At 34.0% G+C, this 22,338-nt stretch overlaps 1 protein-coding gene across 2 annotated transcripts in view; it reads left to right on the top strand.

Annotated features, from left to right (window-relative positions):
* Positions 1-22,338, top strand: part of LOC115423061 (thymocyte selection-associated high mobility group box protein TOX-like) — a 239,226-nt gene that overhangs the window by 184,772 nt on the left and 32,116 nt on the right. For both annotated transcript variants that reach the window (XM_030139766.1, XM_030139767.1), the window contains 2 exons: positions 4,451-4,681; positions 21,121-21,201. In XM_030139766.1, the coding sequence (XP_029995626.1) occupies positions 4,451-4,681; positions 21,121-21,201 (312 nt within the window). The remainder of the gene's footprint in view (positions 1-4,450; positions 4,682-21,120; positions 21,202-22,338) is intronic.

Here is a 22,338-nt window from a genome sequence, read left to right as displayed (position 1 = left end):
ACACAAAAGCCATTTTGAAGTTTTTCTTTAGCTGCCAAATGTGCTCCTGGACCTTGAATTTTGATTAGTTAATTTCATGCTGCGCGGAATACAGTGTGTGTTTTTTTTTTTTTTTTTTTTTGGCTGCGAATGCTTTTGCTGAAACAATGCAATTTTCAAAGGCAGTCATTTCCTGTTTTCAAATTGACAGTTAAAGGGGGAAAACATGGCTGTTGCTTAATCCCGTGATAAGTATGCATTAGATGGATGTGAACGTCTTTAAATGTCCTCAAGTTGCTGTTTGATAGTCGCGCAGGGACAAATCTTTTTCATGGTTTCTTCTTCCCCCTGCTGAGTTTCAACACTGAAACCCAGGATCAGTGGATTATGAAAGGGAACATTCAAAGCTGGTTAAAATTTCTAAAATGCAACCTGATGAAATAGGAACTTGGCCTTTGAGATGGAGGCGCTCTTTTGCCGAATAAAGAAAAAAAATTTAACTCTCACTTCTCTCCGAGCCCCAATCAACATTTGAGTAACCTTTCGGTCATAAATTGTGTGCATAAACATCCTGAATTTGACACAGTGCCACTGTATATCATTATATATTCAGTATGTCATTATATTTTCTATTATAACGGTCTATAAGGATGGAAATTGGATTGTTTTTTCCTGCCTTTATAGCGACCATGAAATCAGGTTAACTGATGTTCCGCGGATGCTAATAGCAACATCAACATCACTTCTTCCTCACCATCCTCTTCCCTCTCCTTCTCCTTCTGCTTATCTTTTCCTCCGTCCCTCCCCACTCCCTTCCTCTCCCTCTTTTTCCTGTGCTTGATGTGTTCTCTCCTCAGCAAAGAAGGCAATTTCCATATAGAATCACAACCAGGATCAGGTGACCTGGAATTGACTCTCCGTCAAAGCTCTGCACAGAAAATGAAAATGTATTCATGTGTATTGGATCTGGTACATCACACAGATGTGAGCAGTTTTGCCTCCTGAAAATGTAGTGAGATTGCAGTGCATTATTGTTGACAAACCAACTGGGAACATCCTATGAAAAATATAGATTTAATCCCTTTTTTTTTATGCTATATGGTATAAGGAAGTAGAATTGATTTTTATGTGATCTACATGAAAAAGGCAAAATAAAGACTGAAGAGGTTGAACTGATAAAGTAGTACCACTGTGAAACCTTCTGAAACTGCCACAGTGACATTTTAATTAGCCCATCCCATCTTTGGCACATCTTTTTCCACCCCGTGCCCCCCCCCAACACCCCAGAGGCTAACCTGTTTCACTTGACGCCCTGTTAGTCTTCATTCAGCCATGTCCGTAAATTGATCTGTTTTCTCTTCTCTGAAAAAGCCGGCTTCTTTTTTTCGTAGAACTCTTGTGCTTTTGTTCACTCTGTTCAGTTAAATGTTCTGTTTGGCGTTTTTATCGACACTGAACATCAGGTTAAAGTTGGAAAGTCAAGAGTAGCGTGTCCAGTCAAGGTCAAAATAATCAGCATCGCAGATACAGTCACGGAAAAAATTATTAGACCACCTCTTGTTTTCAGCAATTTCTTGTTCATTTTAATGCCTGGTACAACTAAAGGTACATTTATTTGGACAAATATAACGATAACAACAAAAATAGCTCATAAGAGTTTAATTTCAGAGCTGATATCTATCCATTTTCCTTGTTTTCTTGATAATGACCAAAATCACTTCAGTTTATACATCAATATCTATGGCATTGTACTGACAAAAACAGTGCTTTTAGGCATTCCATGTTTTCTTTTCTGTCTGTTTTAGTCCCATGATACACACAGGAGTTAGTACTTGATTGCATAACCATTGTTGTTGATGACTTTTAATGGTCTAATAATTTTTTCCGTGACTGTATACACATATACATCCTGTATATCCACCATCTACAATTTTACATGATACTAACCCATAGAGACCCAGTGCTGCTTGTGTGGCAGTTTCCATATGATTTTTCCTCTAAATTTACCATTTCTGAAGTGATTTATCACCATTTATTCTAATTGTATTTATTGTGGTCTTTATGGGTTAAATATACCTGCTGCAATTATACAGTCGTGAAAAATAAATATTAGACCACCCCTTGTTTTCTTCAATTTCTTGTTCATTTTAATGCCAGGTACAACTAAAGGTACATTTGTTTGGACAAATATAATGATAACAACAAAAATAGCTGGTAAGAGTTTAATTTCAGAGCTGATATCTATTCATTTTCCGTGTTTTCTTGATAATAACCAAAATAATTTAAGTTCTTACATCAATATCTATGGCATTGTACTGACAAAAATGGTGCTTTTAGGCATTCCATGTTTTCTTTTCTGTCTGTTTTAGTCACATGATACACACAGGAGTTAGAACTTGATTGCATAACCATTGTTTTTGATGACTTTTGATGGTCTAATAATTATTTCTGTGACTGTATTTGACACAGTCATGATTATTTTGCATTATCATGGTTGCATTGGTCTGCAATTTACAGAAATCATGTGCTTCAGCAACACAATGTGCAAAATCTTCCATACTTTGATAAGATAGATTGGAAAACAAATGGTAATAGTGCCAGTTGGGTAATATTTTTAAGATCTACAGTACTGTGCAGAGGTTTTAGGCTACCTACATATACAGACATATTTATTTCTCTTACTCCTTTCTTCAAATACAACAAGAAAATACAGGAAATATGTGCACAGCCTTAAAAGACACACAAAAAACTGAGCTAAAGGTGTTGTAAAGCTTAAAGTTACTATTTAGGGTGAGCTTAGTGTAAAGCAGCACAAACACTTAGAAACATCTGACATGTGTTGAATGAAACCTGCTATGAAACATCAGAAAATTAATGTAATAAATCTCATATTGTCTGAACAAAAGGGTTAAAGACATGATAAGTGCTTTTTTGTTGTTTTGTGGTGTACCCATTATTATATATTATCATCACAGTATTCTGATGGTTATTAACAAAAATTAAACAAGTGGTGCCAGCCACAACAAACCCCACCCCTCACACATATTTCGCCCATTATAAGTAAATGGGAAGATTTTAAAAATTAATTTAAAAAAAAAATGGGAACTTTGACCTACTTTTCCCAAATTTAATCAGATCTATTGTGGGTAACTGGCAATCTATAAACCCAATTTGGTATGAATTCACCCAATAGTTTTGTTGCTACAGACATTTGAAATTTCGCCCATTGTAAGTAAATGGGAGATTTTTTTTTTTTTTTTATTCATAAAAAATTTTAACTTTGACCTACTTTTCCCAAAATTTAATCACATCTATTCTGGGTCACTGGCAATCTATGAACCAAATTTGGTTTGAATTCACCCAATGGTTTTGTTGCTACAGACATTTGAAATTTTGCCCATTATAAGTAAATGGGGAAAAAAAAAAGATAGAAAAAAATTCATAAAAAATTGTAACTTTGACCTTCATTTTCCAAAATGTAATGACATCTATTCTGGGTCACTTGCAATCTATAAACCAAATTTGGTATGAATTTACCCAATAGTTTTGTTGCTACAGACATTTGAAATTTTGCCCATTATAAGTAAATGGGAAAAAAAAAGATGGAAAAAAATTCATAAAAAATTGTAACTTTGACCTACTTTTCCCAAAATGTAATGACATCTATTCTGGGTCACTGGCAATCTATAAGCCAAATTTGGTATGAATTCAACCAACAGTTTTGTTGCTACAGTCATTTGAAATTTTGCCCATAATAAGTAAATGGGGAAAAAAAGATAGAAAAAAAATTCATAAAAAAAATTGTAACTTTGACCTTCATTTTCCAAAATGTAATGACATCTGTTCTTGGTCACTTGCAATCTATTAACCAAATTTGGTATGAATTCAACCAATAGTTTTACTACTAGAGTGTTAACAAACAAGCAAACAAACCGAAGCATACTCAGTACCCCTTGCCTCCCTTCGGGGGGCGGGGTAATAAAGAAAAAGACAAGTTAATTAAACTTTTAATCACTGTTCTTTGTATTATTATTTGTCAATTAGACTGTCATTACTTTATTGTGTTGTTGTTTTTCATCTTGTTTGCGTGCTGCCTCTTGGCCAGGTCATTATTGGAAATGAGAATCAGTTCTGAACTGATCTGGTTAAATAAATAAATAAACTAAATGTTGTTGGAAATGTATTATCAAGTAAATATGATGATATTCAGTCGTGTTAATGTTATGGACATGGATGATTATTAATTTATATTTTGAGGATTTGTTATGCATCTTTATTGTTAATTTGGTGCTTATTATGCTATATCTGTGTTCTTATCCGTTACATATATTCTATTCTACTCTAATCTAAACCATCACGTCCATAAATACATAAATCCATCTACTGCATATCGAAGGTTATCGAGTTATTTTCTACTGATTTATAACCACCGATGTCTCTGTTCTCTCTGTATCTGCCTTGTTCACTCCAGATAAGCAGTGAGAAGCGATCCTCTGCAGAAATGATGAAGCCAAAACCCAAACCTCAAAAGAAGAAGAAGAAGAAAGACCCCAACGAGCCACAGAAACCCGTGTCGGCCTACGCGCTCTTCTTCAGAGACACCCAGGCAGCCATTAAAGGCCAGAACCCCAACGCCACCTTCGGGGACGTCTCCAAGATCGTGGCGTCCATGTGGGACAGCCTAGGAGAGGAACAGAAACAGGTATGATATATGAAGACTAAGGGTGTGTATTGGTGAGAATGTGGCGATACAATACAAATCACAATACTAGGATCACAATACGATATCGCGATATATATATATATATATATATATATATATATATATATATATATATATATATATATATATATATATATATATATATACTAGGATCACAATATGATATCGCGATATATCACGATACTGTTAACAAAGCGATATTTTTTGTTTCTGTTATTAAAAGATTATTTCCTGGAAAAATTTATAGTGCAGTATTTGGATCAAGGTTCTAATAGTTTTGGATTTTTCATTATAGTTTAGTTTTATTTAGTTTTGACTTTTTTTTCTCTAATACAGTTCATTTTAATTAGTTTTTAGAGCAGGTTTGCTAGTTTTTATTAGTTTTTGTTATTTTCTAAATGCTTAGTTTTAGTTTAGTTTTAGGTTTTTTCATATCTTTTTTCTTCTTCTTCGTCGTATTCAAATAAATCCCAGACAGGACTCTGCTGCTTTCTCCCAGCTTTAGTCTCCATGTTTCCAGGTAGAGTGGGGGACGAAAAGACGACTCTAAACCACAAGTAACGAGAAGTGACGGACCGTTAAATATCATATGGTGCCAGCAGCTAAAATTGCTTGAGGGAAATAAATCGATTTCATATCAGTCCGACATTGACAAAGACGAAAACAAAGGGAATTTTATCATGAATTTTTATCTGTTTTAGTTAGTTTTGTAAACACACAATACAGTTTCAGTTATGTTTTTTTTTCTTTTAATTATAGTTTTTATTTATTTCAGTTAACGAAAATGTTTTTACAATTCTAGTTTTCGTCATTTCATTCGTTTTCGATAATAACCTTGATTTGGATAAATAAAGTTTTAACATGTGGCTTTACCTGAACAAAAAAACACACAAATAAATGGATTAATAATATTTTGACAGTTTAAGATCCTGCTTAAATGTTCGTATTCTGTTGCGAAAAGACAATATAGTGTTCAGTCCCTGAATCATCCAACATCAGAACATTATTTTTGTGCAATTCCAAAAAAAACACTAGCGTTTGCCTCTTTCATACAGTAAAAAGTGCTTTTAGGATGCTTGAATTATCCATTATTCAACAAAACAGTGTTATCAATTTAAAAAAAACTACACTTCTGACCTGCAGTATCACAATACTACTTTTGTAATACACAAACAATAGAACAAAATACCTGTGTGAATATAGAAATAAAAGTGCTTAAAAAAACAAAAAGCAAAAACAAACCTCTGCCATATCTGCATTTGAATATATACCTAAAAATATTGATACAGTACTTTTTAATATCGATACAGTATTGTGAATATATTGCAATACCAATATTTTCTTACACCCCTGATTAAGACACACAAAACTAAGGCTTTAAAGGGGCTGTATGGAGTGTTTCTACTTTAAAAAATCAACCAAAATCATCATTAGTGTTTAGAATAAAGAGCTGTGAAGAGATTTATGTGACCACTAGAGGGAGTAGTGAGTCATTCTACCCATGGTAAAGATAACTAACACCACAAGACCTTTGACCAAAGCATCAGAAAGTGACCAGATCTGATGAGAACCATAAAGAAACAGCTTTTAGAGTCAAAGAAAAAAAGTGACAAAAATAAAAGCTGTTTTTAGCTTTAAATGAAAAGAATGGAGTTCGATGCTAAAATGGCAGCATTTCTTCTACATGATTCTGTGGCTTATGAAGGTTTAAAGTTATTATAGGATGTTATTATCTTTGCTAGGTCGCCGTTAGTTGATCCACGGTTCAGACTAAACCGTGACAGTTCTGGCCATGTTAGTTGGATTTCAGACAGATTTTTAGTTCAGTTACTGACAACACAAACATACAGAAAACAGAGGTGATTTAAGGTTTTACTGTGGCTGTTTTCTGTCTCAATATAAAGCTAAACTAACACAGCTAAGCTAACAGAGCTAAGCTAACAGAGTTATAATGTAAACTATCAGCTGATGCAGCATGTGAATATTATAAGACTCTGTTATTATGACCGACAAAATAAGCGTCTACCATACCATACCATACCAGCTTTATTTATAAAGCACTTTAAGAACTTTACAGCTGGCCAAAGTGTCGTACATGAATCATAAAGCAAGGAATTAAATAAGTAAATGAGTAAATAAAAACAGTGATAACACATGGTGCAAAGCGAGCTACAAACAAAATACAACCATCATAAAAACAAAGACAAATTAAAATCTGATGAAAGCAGCATAAGAAATATAAAAAAAATGAGTTTGATTAATAAAATTTGATAATACTATAATACAAATACGTGTAAACAATGAGTTTTATACTTTATTTTGAGTTGATTTGGTGGTGGTTTTGGTAGTTGTAAGTGTGTTCTGGTACCAGACTCCCCCTGCTGGTAAGAGTCTGAAATAACAATACCACATAGAACCCCTTTAAAATGTTGTATTGTAACAGGAAAGTGTCGGCACAATCTGATATGTTCTGTCTTTATTTGCCGATGACGATCTATGATTAAATGTTATGTATTTAAGCAGAATTTTCTACGCAGTGCTTTGCTCTCAGGCAAAACATGTCACAATGTATAGATTTAAACATGTTGTTTGTACAATTTGTTAGACACATGCTTAAAGTGTGTTTGACAGACTGCAATGGAACGAATAAGAGTGAATGGTTGGATTTGAATAAATTCTTTTTTTATATAGATGGAGTTATAGAAATGCATTTTTTACTGCTTTTTGTATGTTTTAGTTTTTATTAATGTCTGTTTTTTTAATGATAGCATCAACCTGCCAAGGGACTACAGGTGGAAATTAGCATTAGTGCTACAATCTGGCATACTACATATCTCCTTTTAAAGGTTAATGTATATTGTGCATTGTCCCTGTCTAGATAAATAAATAAAATATAATGAAAATGAACAAAATTCATGAAAATATCTAAGCTACAACTGTTGGGTTATTACATTTTTGACATTTTCTCTAGTTTTCATCATTATTTAGTTTGGTTTTGGTCATTGTTCTCTTAGTTTTGCTTTTATTTTGAGGATTTGTCCCAGTGTAGATTTTTTTAGTTTTATTATTATATTTTCAAGTTTTTATGAGGAAAGTTAGATAAGGTTATAAAGGCAGAGTAACATGAAGAATACATGACATCAAATCTAAACTGCATAATCACCATTTTATTCTCATATTAGCAGTGAGAGAACATTAAAACAAAGCCAGTTTATCTGTAGTTACATTTAATTTTAGCTGCATACTTTTCATGTAGTTTTTGTTCCTTTAACACAATTCTATCTTCACTGCTTGTTTTAGTTCTGTCTGAGTATAATCACCCTGCACCATTGTCATCACATCAGCAAACACAAAGAAACCAAAATGATCATGCACATAAATGAGCCCAAACACTCCCCGTTCCCACCAGCAGATGGCGTTTGTGCTGCAGCAGACAAGCGGCCTTTCTTTGGCATTATGTGCTGTGTAATTACCAGAACATTGCTGTAAGATACAGCTCACCTTAATGAGCTAGTTCTTCTCTTTCTAAAGATAATCCATCCGTTTATCCCCAATCCCCTGACTCTCATTAAAATGATTTTCTTTCTAAATTTAATTCTAGCAGAGGGAAGGGGGGTGGGGTGGGGGGACGCCGAACAACGGCAGCTGTAAAACAGTGGAGACTAACAAAGTTGGAATTTTACGGATAGAAACGGTTGATCTGGGGAATCTAAAGCACACATGGAAAGGTTTTTAGAATTCTGATGTAAGCTGTGGGTAAATATGTTATAAAAGTAAACACGGAGATCAAGTTATTTCAAGATTTAAGGTTCTTTATTGTCATTCAGCACTGGTACGATGAAGGAAATTACAATCGACAGGATCGATAGTGAAATTAGATGAATATTTAAAAACACACATATTTAAAACAGAAAAATAAAACAGAGCACACACATTTAACCTCCTGAGACCCATGGGAATAAAAATGTCAGATTTTTTTATGAAAAAATTGTCTAGACTGAGACTGCTGCATTTTTTCAGATACATTTTCTTTTTTTTTTTTTCTCTGAATGTCCTTTGGAGTTTTTTTTTTTTTTTTTTTTAAAGATAAAGCTGTGAAACTCTTATCCACAAACATGCACAACAAAACCATACCTGAGGTTAAAGTAGAAATAGAAAACAACAAAGCAAAGTGCAAATAGTAATAATAATAATAATAATAATAATAATAATAATAATAATAATAATAATAATAATAAGTCAACATAGAAGAGAAGGAGAAATGACTGAAATGTAAACAGATTGTTGCACATTATATTATCGTAATTGCTATTTATATTGTGTAAGTAGATTGCATAGTTATGTTGTAAGTAAGTAAAAGTAAGTATGTAAAATTTATTTATTTAATAGCACTTGTCACAGAAACCTCACAAAGTGCTTTACAGATTAAAGCAGTGTTTTTAACCTGGGGGTCGGGACCCCACGTGGGGTCACCTGGAATTGAAATGGGGTCACCTGAAATTTCTTGTAATTGATAAAAATAAAAAACTTACTAATAAGAAATATATATTGAGTTGACAGAGACAATCCCAATCCATAAAAGACATGACAAACTGTGAAGCTGAAACTGAAGCACTGTGGTTCTGTTTATCTGCCACATGTTCACTGTGGTCAGTTTCAGATGCTGCAGCTCTTTCATAATTCATAGTTTGAGTTCTTGTTTGTTCAGTATTAATTGTCAGCCTTGTAAATCCAAGCTGGACTAACTGTACATATCCTGACCAAGGAAAATCAAATTCTCACTTTGTGCAGTAATCTACACCTGGATTTACTGCCTCCGTCCATAATAATATACATTATATAGACTAAATGTGTCTAAAATTAACATTTGTTTGCAACATAGTATAGCAAGCTATTACATGGTCAAAAACAAATTAATTTTAGCCAAAAAAAAAAAAGACTCCATTTTGAATGTCTGGGGTCGCCAAAAATTTCTGATGTCAGGTGCCAAAAAATTTTGGGAACCTCTGGATTAAAAAGATACAAGACAGCAACACAAAAAAATACAAAATGCTTTACAGATTAACAGACGTAAGATGGCAACACACAAAAAGAAAAGAAAATGCAAAAATATAAAATATGAAATTCTAAAATAGCCAATAAAATCAAGGAATACCCATAAAAGTTGTTGTCATGTTATTATATTTGTACACGATGAGCGGCACCAGAGTGGGTTCTGGTTCAGTTCTGGTTTGAGTTGTACGGTCTTACGGGGTCCGGGTAGCAGCTGTTTCTGAGCCTGGTGGTTCTGGTTCTGGCTCTGATGCTGCAGTTTCCAGTGTTTTGTTTAGTTTTCTTTCCTCGGATTCAGTGTCCATTAAAAAAAAAAAAAAGAAAAAAGAAAAGGGTTTTGTAAATAAATATAACACAAAAAGTCGAAATCATCGTCTTTGCCAAAGTGAAACTCCCACTAATCTTCCGACTCAGGTAGCGTCCACACTTCCTGTGCTCCTCCAGCCTCCGTCGCTGATGCATCCACTCCATGTATCTTCATTGGCCCTCTGACAAGCAGGGATGTGTGAAGTTCTCATTTCCACTGTCTTTATTTATATCTCTCGCCTGCTATTTTGATCCTGCCTCGAATACAGAATTAGTGATGCCCCTCCGCCCCGTGCTTCGTCCTTGGATGGTGCTGAAGGGCATCTTGGCGATCCTGAAAGACCAGTCTAGTGTTTTTGTTGCTGTTTAACAACATAATAGATGGGAAGTGTTAATCACGAGTTATCGGAGGTTATGATGTTTGCCTTGAAGGTATTCAACTGCGAGAGAAGACCTCTTTTACTGTTAGCAACCCTTTGGGGACGAGATGTTTGACTCAATACTGAGTAATTTTCTCGGTTTGGAGCATCTGAAATACATTGTTATTAAACTATGCCACTTTTTTCCTTTCCACCTGAATGTGCCAATGTTGAAAAAAATTATGAAATGCCCCCAAAACATCCAGAGAAAATCCTGAAATCGTAGTTATTTATTCACAAATATTCACAGTGGAGCATGAAGCTTATTTTCTTTTCTGAGGCACAAAATTTCAATATTCAGTGCTTGTAATTGCAATATTTTGAAACTATTTCTGCACAAAAAGCAAGAATATGTGCATTTTTATTATTATTACTGTGACCTTTTTGATCATTTATGTTTACATGACAGGTTTGTGGAATAAGTATGTTAATTCCTACAAAACACTAATTCTATCCAATCCAACTTTATTTGTTAAGCACTTTAAAACAGCTGCAGTGGACCAAAGTGCTGTACAGAAGAATAATTAAAACCAAAATAGAAGAATAAAATACAGGATAGATTTAAAGACATAGAAACTGTACAAAAAAGAAAACAGTGCTATACAGAAGAATAAATAAAACCCAAATAAAAGAATAAAATACAAGAATAGATTAAAAGAAAAAATCTAATTCTAAGTTAAAATGAGAGTAAAAGTAGTATATTTATTAAAAGTATTCGTAAAGGATATATGTATACTTACATACATACAGACGTACAGTTGCAGAAAAAATTATTAGACCACAGGAATCTGGAAAAGTGTCCCCTGAACAAATAACGGGATTCCAGCTCAAAAGTAAAATTGTTTAAGGCTTTTTTTTTTCTGTATATCTTTTGGCAGCTGATTTTTCTTTCCTGACCAATTTTTTTGTTGCTGCTAAATCCACTTTAAACTAACATGTGTCAAACAGGTGCTTGTTTTCACCTAAAACCTCAGTGAAAGAGTCTAAAAAAAGCCACTTTTAGTCACTAATAACCAATTATATCAAGCAATCTATTGAATATTTATTATAGACTCAGTTAAAAAAGACCATATATAAAAAAGTACAGTAATGGGTACAATAATAAGTGCATGATTTTTGGAATATCCAGTTGCGGAAAAAATTATTAGACCATCAATTGTACATCATTGCACATTGTGTTGCTGAAGCAAATGATTTCCGTAAATTGCAGACCAATGCAACCATGATATTGCAAAAATAATCATGACTGTGTCAAATACAGTCACGGAAAAAGTGATTAGACCATCAAAAGTCATCAAAAACAATGGTTATGCAATCAAGTACGAACTCCTGAGTGTATCTTGTGACTAAAACAGACAGAAAACAAAAAACATGGAATGCCTAAAAGCAATGTTTAGAGTGTAGATATTGATGTAAGAACTGAAGTGATTTTGGTTCTTATCAAGAAAAACATGGAAAATGGATAAATATCACCTCTGAAATTAAACTACTATGAGCTATTTTTGTTCTTATCATTATATTTGTCCAAACAAATGTGCCTTTAGTTGTACCTGGCATTAAAACGAACAAGAAATTGAAGAAAACAAGAGGTGGTCTAATAATTTTTTCCACAACTGTTTAATTGCAGCAGGTACATTTAACCCATAAAGACCACAATACATACAATTATAATAAATGGTGATAAATCACTTCAGAAATGGTAAATTTAGAGGAAAAAATCATATGAAAACTGCCACACAAGCAGCACTGGGTCTCTATGGGTTAGTATCATGTAAAATTGTAGATGGTGGATGTATAGTATGTATATGTGTATACAGTCGTGGAAAAAATTATTAGACCCTCAAAAGTAATCAAAAACAATGGTTATGCAATCAAGTACTAACTCCTGTGTGTATCATGTGACTAAAACAGACAGAAAAGAAAACATGGAATACCTAAAAGCACTGTTTGGAGTGTAGATATTGATGGAAGAACTGAAGTGATTTTGGTTGTTATCAAGAAAACCGTAGAAAATGGATAGATATTAGCTCTGAAATGAAACTACTATGAGCTATTTTTTGTTGATATCATTATATTTGTCCAAACAAATGTACCTTTAGTTGTACCAGGTGTTAAAATGAACAAGAAATTGAAGAAAACAAGGGTGAACTAAGAAATTTTTTCCGTGACTGTATGCATATTACATTAAAGAACTTCACTACCCATGTGTAAGAAAACAGAAACTGGTTGTGTTAGTTAAGGTGCTAACCAGTTTACTGCTAACAGCCAAGCTAGTGCAACCTGTTTATGTATGAAAGATGTGGTTCAAGTGCAAACCAGAGTCTCATCTTGTTTTTAGAAGTGCTTGAACTGGGCTATAACTGTTATTTTTAGAGTCATTAGAGTTAATGAGAACAGAGACAAAAACCAGCAGTGGAGGACTAATCTCAATATAAATAGAGTTGACAGTTTCCACAAACACAAAAAATAAATACAAAGACTAATGTAAATCAACTTCAGTAAATTGAAATCTGCTTAATTTTCCAAAACAATACTATTGCAAGATGTTTAAGAATAAAATAAGAAGAAGAATAAAGAATATGTATTTGCAAATACATGGGACTTTTAAAAAACAATGGTGTATAAGTCATATTTGTCCAGTGATAATGTATTTTTAAGGCCTAGTATAATAATGATAGTGTAAAACAGGAAAAATTTGATTAATTAATTGTCAAATAATCGACCAATTTCATCTTCTCCACTCCAAAAAAAAACAGTTATCTGTTATTTTATTATACATCTGATTACTGTTGAACTGAACAGCTCAGTTATAGTAATAAATAAATGAAGCTGGATCGTTGAACATCAATGTAATTAATAAATATGAACTTAAACAACAAACTAACTGTATGTGACTATAATGGGATGCAATGCTTTGTTTTGTCTTACCAGATTCTATAAATCAGTGCAGAAAAACTGAAACTAATACGTAAAGTAAATAAAATCTCACAATAGAAGTAAAAATGCCTCATAAAACAAAGTACAAATGAAATCCAGAACCATGCTTGAAAGACTGAACTAATGAACATCGCAAAGTTACGATAGCTCCAGCAAAAATAAAACTGTTTTTTCTGTTTTGCATTTTATCTTTTGCACTTCTAGTTAATAGTATCATTCCCAGACACACTGGAACATCATCTTTTCTGGATACTCAAAGACACTTTACATAAATAACTACTTGTAGAAAATACAGGATCATGACAGTAGGAGAAACAGGAAACAGATATTTTGTCTTTCATGAGACTTCCAGAAGGTCGGATCAGCAATGAAAAAGACAGTCTCCGAACATATCTGTAATTTGATGTAATGCATTGGTTTTTTTTTCTACCGAATTCTATAAATCAAGCTTTTTTTTCTTTTTTTTTAGTTTTTTTACATTAAATAATTGCCTTGATTGGAAACTGCATGATGCGACAGTTTTTTCACATGTATTTTGTTCATTTTTTTTTAAATGGAATGTCCTTTACAGTAGACAGTGGGGTTTTTTTGTTTGTTTGTTTTTAGCTTACCGTCTGACAGGCCATAAGCTATTGTCGTCATGCAGCGTCCGGCGGTGTCTGGCGTCCGTTACAAAAATTTCAATCGTCTTCTTCTCCGAAACTACAATTCCGATTGACTTCAAACTTGGTATACAGCTTCTTTATAATGATGTAAACAAAAGTTAGTGAAATTATTTGGATCCGGATCTGATTCTGGATTTGATGCCACTTTGAAAAATTTCCCTATTATAAGAGATAGGAAGTGGATCGATGCAATAACTGCATAAATATAAATGATATCCAGTGTAAATTTCTACAGTCCAGCCCTGATGAGGAGATGACCAAAACATAATGGCCACATGCTGATCAGGATCTTCTTCTGGATCCGGAAACTTATGGAAAATTTAACATGGGCTCTTATGGGGAAAAAATTTCAAATGTCTTTTTCTCCCAAACTCCAGTTCTGATTGACTTCAAACTTGGTATACAGCTTCTGTAAGATGATGTCAACACAAGGTATTGAAATTATTTCAATCCGGATCTGATTCTGGATTTGGTGCAACTTAGAAAAATTTCCCCATTATAAGAGATAGGAAATGGATTGATTCAATAAATCAGTATCAATGATATCAAGTTGGAATTTGAATTTTTTACACATCTGATTGGAATATGACCAAAACATGGGCTATTTATGTAATAGAATAAATACACAGAACTGGTTTGATAATAAATGGCATCTGGATACATTTCCCAAAGCTACAGGGCCATTGGTCCTATTTTTATTTTTAGTAAAGTTATGAGGTCTCGTCCTCTATAGAGGACAAAAATGCATTTCTGAGTCTCAGGAGGTTAATATGAGAAAGCTAAAAAAGCTTAATTTATAGAATTTAGTAGGAAAAAACAATGCATTACATCAAATTACAGAGATCTTACAATGCTATTAACTATAGGTGCAAAAGATAAAATGTAAAACAGAAAAAATGTCAAAGACGCTCTCCAAAGATATATAGAATTTGATGTAATGCTTTGTTTTTTCTGACCAAATTCCATAAATCAAGCTTTTTTAGCTTTTTTTTTTTATATACAGTACAGGTCAAAAGTTTGGACACACCTTCTCATTCTTCGCATTTTCTTTATTTTCATGACTATTTACATTGTAGATTCTCACTGAAGGCATCAAAACTATGAATGAACACATGTGGAATTATGTACTTAACAAAAAAGTGTGAAATAACTGAAAACATCTCTTATATTCTAGTTTCTTCAAAGTAGCCACCCTTAGCTCTGATGACTGCCTTGCACACCCTTGGCATTCTCTTGATGAGCATCAAGAGGTAGTCACCTGAAATGGTTTTCACTTCATAGCTGTGCCTTGTCAGGGTTACTTAGTGGAATTTCTTGCCTTATTGATGGGGTTGGGACCATCAGTTGTGTTGTGCAGAAGTCAGGTTGATGCACAGCTGACAGCCCTATTGGACAACTGTTAGAATACATATTATGGCGAGAACCAATCAGCTAAGTAAAGACAAACGAGTGGCCATCATTACTTTAAGAAATGAAGGTCAGTCAGTCTAGAAAATTTCAAAAACTTTGAATGTGTCCCCAAGTGCAGTCGCAAAAACCATCAAGCGCTCCAACGAAACTGGCTCACATGAGGACCGCCCCAGGAAAGGAAGACCAAGAGTCACCTCTGATGCTGAAGATAAATTCATCTGAGTCACCAGCCTCAGAAATCGCAAATTAACAGCAGCTCAGATTAGAGACCAGATGAATACCACACAGAGCTCTAGCAGCAGACACATCTCTACAACAACTGTTAAGAGGAGACTGCGTGAATCAGGCCTTCATGGTCAAACAGCTGCTAGGAAACCACTGCTCAGGAGAGGCAACAAACAGAAGAGATTTATTTGGGCCAAGAAACCCAAGGAATGGACATTAGACCAGTGGAAATCTGTGCTTTGGTCTGATGAGTCCAAATTTGAGATCTTTGGATCCAACCGCCATGTCTTTGTGCGACGCAGAAAAGGTGAACGGATGGATGCTACATGCCTGGTTCCCACCGTGAAGCATGGAGGGGGAGGTGTGATGTTGTGGGGGTGCTTTGCTGGTGACGCTGTTGGGGATTTATTCAAGATTGAAGGCAACCTGAAGCAACATGGCTACCACAGCATCCTGAAGTGACATGCCATTCCATCCGGTTTGCGTTTAGTTGGACCATCATTTATGTTTCAACAGGACAATGACCCCAAACACACCTCCAGGCTGTGTGAGGGATATTTGACCAAGAAGGAGAGTGATGGAGTGCTGCGCCAGATGACCTGGCCTCCACAGTCACCGGACCTGAACCCAATCGAGATGGTTTGGGGTGAGCTGGACCGCAGAGTGAAGGCAAAAGGGCCAACAAGTGCTAAGCATCTCTGGGAACTTCTTCAAGACTGTTAGGAAACCATTTCAGGTGACTACCTCTGGAAGCTCATCAAGAGAATGCCAAGAGTGTGCAAAACAGTCATCAGAGCTAAGGGTGGCTACTTTGAAGAAACTACAATATAAGAGATGTTTTCAGTTATTTCACACTTTTTTGTTAAGTACATAATTCCACATGTGTTCATTCATAGTTTTGATGCCTTCAGTGAGAATCTACAATGAAAATAGTCATGAAAATAAAGAAAATGCAAAGAATGAGAAGGTGTGTCCAAACTTTTGGCCTGTACTGTATATATATAAATAATTGCCTTGATTGGAAGCGGCATGATGCAACAGTTTTATTTTTCTGATGGAATGTTCTTTGCAGTAGACAGTGTTTTGTTTTGTTTTTTTTTTTAAAGTTATGAGGTCTAGTTCCCTTTAGAGGGTGATAATGCATTACTGGGTCTCAGGAGGTTAAACTAAATGCAATCTCCTTGAATACCTCCAAAATAGACTAAAGAGAAACTAATGACCAACCCAAAGTTATGATAACTCAACAAAAACAAAACCTTTTTTTTTTGTTTTCCATTGTATTTTATGCACATATAGTTAATAGCATCATTTCCAGACATAATAAATCTATAATTTGATGTAATGCTTTGTTTTTTCCCACCAAATTCTACAAATCAAGCTTTTTTAGGTTTTTTTTTTACATTAAATAATTGCCTTGATCTGAAACGGCATGATGCAACAGTTTTTTCATTTTGTTAATTTTTCTAAAGGGAATGTTGTTTGCCGTAGGCAGTGTTTTTTTATGTTATGAGGTCTAGTTCCCTTTAGAGGACAGTAATGCATTGCTGGGTCTCAGGAGGTTAAACTAAATGCAATCTCCTCAAATACCTCCAAAATAGACTAAATAGAAACTAATGAACAACCCAAAGTTACGATAACTCAACAAAAACAAAACCTTTTTCTGTTTTCCATTTTTTTTGCACTTACAGTTAATAGCATCATTTCCAGACACACTGGAACATCATCTTTTTTAGATACTAAAAAGTAGTACAAGTAGTGGTTTATGTAAAGTGTCTTTGAGTATCTTATGCCTTGTTTTTTCCTAACAAATTCTGTAAATCAAGCTTTTTTTTTCTTTTTTTTTTTTAGCTTTTTTACATTAAATATTTGCCTTGATTGGAAAACATGATGCAACTGTTTTTTCACATGTATTTTGTTTATTTTTTAAATGGAATGTCATTTGCAATAGACAGTTTTGTTTTTTTTTTTATGTTATGAGGTCTAGTTCCCTTTAGAGGACAGTGATGCATTACTGGGTCTCAGGAGGTTAAACTAAATGCAATCTCCTCTAATACCTCCAAAATAGACTAAACAGAAACTAATGAACATCCCAAAGTTATGATAACTCAACAAAAACAAAACCTTTTTTTTCTGATTTTCCATTTTATTTTTTGCACTTATAGTTAATTGCATCATTTCCAGACACGTTGTGGAACATCATCTTTTCTAGATACTCAAAGACACTTATATAAACAACTACTTGTAGAAAATACAGGATCATGGCAGTAGGAGGAAACAGGAAACAGGTTTTTTCATCATTCATGAGACTTCCAGAAGGTTGGATCAGCAATGAAAAAGACTGTCTCCAAAGATCGATATAATTTGATGTAATGCATTGTTTTTCCTACTGAATTCTATAAATCAAGCTTTTTTTTTTTTTTTTTTTTTTTTAGCTTTTTTACATTAAATAATTGCCTTGATTGGAAACGGCATGATGCAACAGTTTTTTCATTTTGTTAATTTTTCTAAAGGGAATGTTGTTTGCCGTAGGCAGTGTTTTTTTATGTTATGAGGTCTAGTTCCTTTTAGAGGATAATAATACATTGCTGGGTCTCAGGAGGTTAAACTAAATGCAATCTCCTCAAATACCTCCAAAATAGACTAAATAGAAACTAATGAACATCCTAAAGTTATGATAACTCAACAAAAACAAAACCTTTTTTTTCCCTGTTTTCCATTTTATTTTTTGCACTTATAGTTAATAGCATCATTTCCAGACACACTGGAACATCATCTTTTCTACATACTAAAAAGTAGTACAAGTAGTAGTTTATGTAAAGTGTCTTTGAGTATCTAGTGATTTGTTTTTCCCTACTGAATTCTATAAAGCAAGCTTTTTTTTTTTTTTAAGCTTTTTTACATTCAGTATTTGCCTTGATTGTAAAGAACATGATGCAACAGTTTTTTCACATGATTTTTTTTTTTTTTTTTTTTTTTTTTTTTTTAAATGCAATGTCATTTGCAATAGACAGTGTTTTTTTATGTTATGAGGTCTAGTTCCCTTTAGAGGACAGTAATGCATTACTGGGTCTCAGGAGGTTAAACTAAATGCAATCTCCTCTAATACCTCCAAAATAGACTAAATAGAAACTAATGAACATCCCAAAGTTACAATAACTCAACAAAAACAAAACCTTTTTTCCGTTTTCCATGTTATTTTTCTATTTTCCTTTTTATTTTTTTGCACTTATAGTTAATAGCATCATTTCCAGACACACTGTGGAACGTCATCTTTTCTACATACTAAAAAGTAGTACAAGTAGTAGTTTATGTAAAGTGCCTTTGAGTATCTAATACTTTGTTTTTTTACTGAATTCTATGAATCAAGCTTTTTTTTTTTTTTTTTTAGCTTTTTTACATTAAATAATTGCCTTGATTGGAAAGAGCATGATGTTTTTTCACCTGAATTTGTTTATTTTTTTCTAAATGGAATGTCATTTGCAATAGACAGTGTTTTTTTTATTTTATGTTATGAGGTCTAGTTCCCTTTAGAGGACAGTAATGCATTACTGGGTCTCAGGAGGTTAAACTAAATGCAATCTCCTCAAATACCTCCAAAATAGACTAAATAGAAACTCATGAACAACCCAAAGTTACGATAACTCAACAAAAACAAAACCTTTTTTCCGTTTTCCATGTTATTTTTCTATTTTCCTTTTTATTTTTTCGCACTTACGGTTAATAGCATCATTTCCAGACACACTAGAACATCATCTTTTCTAGATATTAAAGAGTAGTACAAGTAGTAGTTTATGTAAAGTATCAGAGTATCTTATGCCTTGTTTTTTCCTAACAAATTCTATAAATCAAGCTTTTTTTCTTTTTTTTTTTTTTTTTTTAGCTTTTTTACATTAAATAATTGCCTTGATTGGAAAGAGCATGGTGCAACCATTTTTTCACCTGTATTTTGTTTATTTATTTTTTTAATGGAATGTTATTTGCAATAGACAGTGTTTTTTTTTTTTTATTTTATGTTATGAGGTCTAGTTCCCTTTAGAGGACAGTAATGCATTACTGGATCTCAGGAGGTTAAACTAAATGCAATCTCCTGGAATACCTCCAAAATAGACTAAATAGAAACTCATGAACAACCCAAAGTTACGATAACTCAACAAAAACAAAACCTTTTTTCCGTTTTCCATGTTATTTTTCTATTTTCCTTTTTATTTTTTTGCACTTACAGTTAATAGCATCATTTCCAGACACACTGGAACATCATCTTTTCTAGATATTAAAGAGTAGTACAAGTAGTAGTTTATGTAAAGTATCAGAGTATCTTATGCCTTGTTTTTTCCTAACAAATTCTATAAATCAAGCTTTTTTTCTTTTTCTTTTTTTTTTTTTAGCTTTTTTACATTAAATAATTGCCTTGATTGGAAAGAGCATGGTGCAACCATTTTTTCACCTGTATTTTTTTTTTTTTTTTTTTTAATGGAATGTCATTTGCAATAGACAGTGTTTTTTTTTTTATTTTATGTTATGAGGTCTAGTTCCCTTTAGAGGACAGTAATGCATTACTGGGTCTCAGGAGGTTAAACTAAATGCAATCTCCTCTAATACCTCCAAAATAGACTAAATAGAAACTCATGAACAACCCAAAGTTACGATAACTCAACAAAAACAAAACCTTTTTTCCGTTTTCCATGTTATTTTTCTATTTTCCTTTTTATTTTTTTGCACTTATGGTTAAAAGCATCATTTCCAGACACACTGTGGAACATCATTTCCTTGTTTTGCCTCACACACTGGTGAACGCTCGCGTGCAAACACATCCAAACACACAGGCACACCTCCATATGTACTTATAAACCCTCACTCGTAATGCAAACACACTCTGTTCATCCAAACACAGCAGCGGCGGCAGCAGCAGTTACTTGTATGACAACAGTACATCACTGTAACAATATTGGAGAGCAGTTTCAAACAAAACTCGTACGCAGGCGGGGGGATTGCATCCTAATGTGCCAAATGACAACAACCATTGTGGTGTATCGCTAATGTTGGTATGCTGATAGGAGTGTTACTGTGGAGCTAAAAGGAGAGAGAGAAAGAAGTTCCAGTTCATTTCTCTAGGTGGATTGAAATGGAAATGATGTGTTGCTACAATAGAGGGAGACACATTGAGATGAGGGAGTATTAGTGCTGTGATGAGGAAATAGAGGTGTTCTGTACCATTGGCTCTGATGGAAAGCGAAACATTAAGGATGTGTGTACGTGAGTGTGAGCGCGCCTTGTGTTTAAGAAAGTGTTTGCGTGAGAATGCGTGTGCACCGAGCGACAGACGTGTGTTATGAGTATGTCGACCTCTCCTCTCACCCCCATGCCTCTTGTTTTGATTTTTTTTTTTTTTTTTCTGTCTTTGCAGGGGTACAAGAGGAAAACCGAGGCTGCCAAGAAAGAGTACCTGAAAGCCCTGGCCGCGTACCGAGCCAGTCTGGTTTCCAAGGTAACGCTTATGACACACAGGCCCCGGCTAAAACTGATGATGGATTGGATGGAAAATCCCTGCTAATGGGATGGGTGGGGCTTCCACAGGATGAGGCGGGGGGCATCGGATCTAATGCAAAAAAAAAAAAAAAAAGAGCTGGCCATATTTGGAACAATACCTGATTTCCATAGGGTGCAGATGTTGGGGGGTTGGTATGGTGATATAAGGCTGGGGGGGGGGGGGTCAGCCAATTGGATTGCACAAGCATATGGCCATAACATTTATGAGGAAGGGAAGATGTAAAACTATTCCTCTTTCATGTGCTTTTTTTTTTTTTTTTTTTTTTAACAAGGTCTGTTTTGTATCTAGCCTCAGAACACACAAACCCTTGACGTAATTCCTCGAAAAAGCTCCAAAAGCAGCTCTTGTGTTGCACATTAATTCATCGACAGTTTTCAGGAATACATGCGTTTAGAATTTAAAACACAACCCAGTGCGTTTTACACTAAAAGGGGGTGTTAATCAGATACAGATGCAGCTCTAGATCACTTTTTATTCCCGCGTTATTCGCTCTGAAACCTAGAAGGCAGCACTAATTCATGTATTTTGTTGTTTTTAATTGATTTATTCATTCCAATCTAAATCTATCTATCTGATTAGAAAGGAGCAGGATGAAGAAAACTTATAATACCTGCCCCTTTCTTCAAACATCTGCTTACATCAGATAAGTTGCCGTTACAGCTATTACAGTAAACAGTTTCCATCACAGGTGTCAAACATGCGGCCCGGGGGCCAAATCCGGCCCACCAAAGGTTCCATTCCAGCCCCGCGGGATGAAAGTGCAAAAATGAACCTGAACAGTCCAGGTTGTCCAAATCATTTTTTTTTTTTTTTTCGGCTTAATTGAAGATGTTTTTTTACTTAATTGAAGATTTTTTTTTGCTTAATTCAATCTTTTTTTTTTTTGTTTTACTTAACTGAAGACTTGTTTTGCTTAATTCAAGATTTTTTGCTAAATTTGAGATTTTTTTTGGCTTAATTGAATTTTTTTATTTTTTTTACCTAATTGAAGATTTTTTTTTTTTTTGGCTTAATTCAAGATTTTTTTTACTTAATTGATTTTTTTTTTTTTTTTTTTTTTTTTGGCTTAATTCA

The sequence above is a fragment of the Sphaeramia orbicularis genome, chromosome 7 (assembly GCF_902148855.1).
Source record: "Sphaeramia orbicularis chromosome 7, fSphaOr1.1, whole genome shotgun sequence".
Classification (NCBI taxonomy): domain Eukaryota; kingdom Metazoa; phylum Chordata; class Actinopteri; order Kurtiformes; family Apogonidae; genus Sphaeramia; species Sphaeramia orbicularis.
Note: the sequence above shows the minus strand (reverse complement) of the source record. Positions and strands in the feature narration are given on the sequence as shown.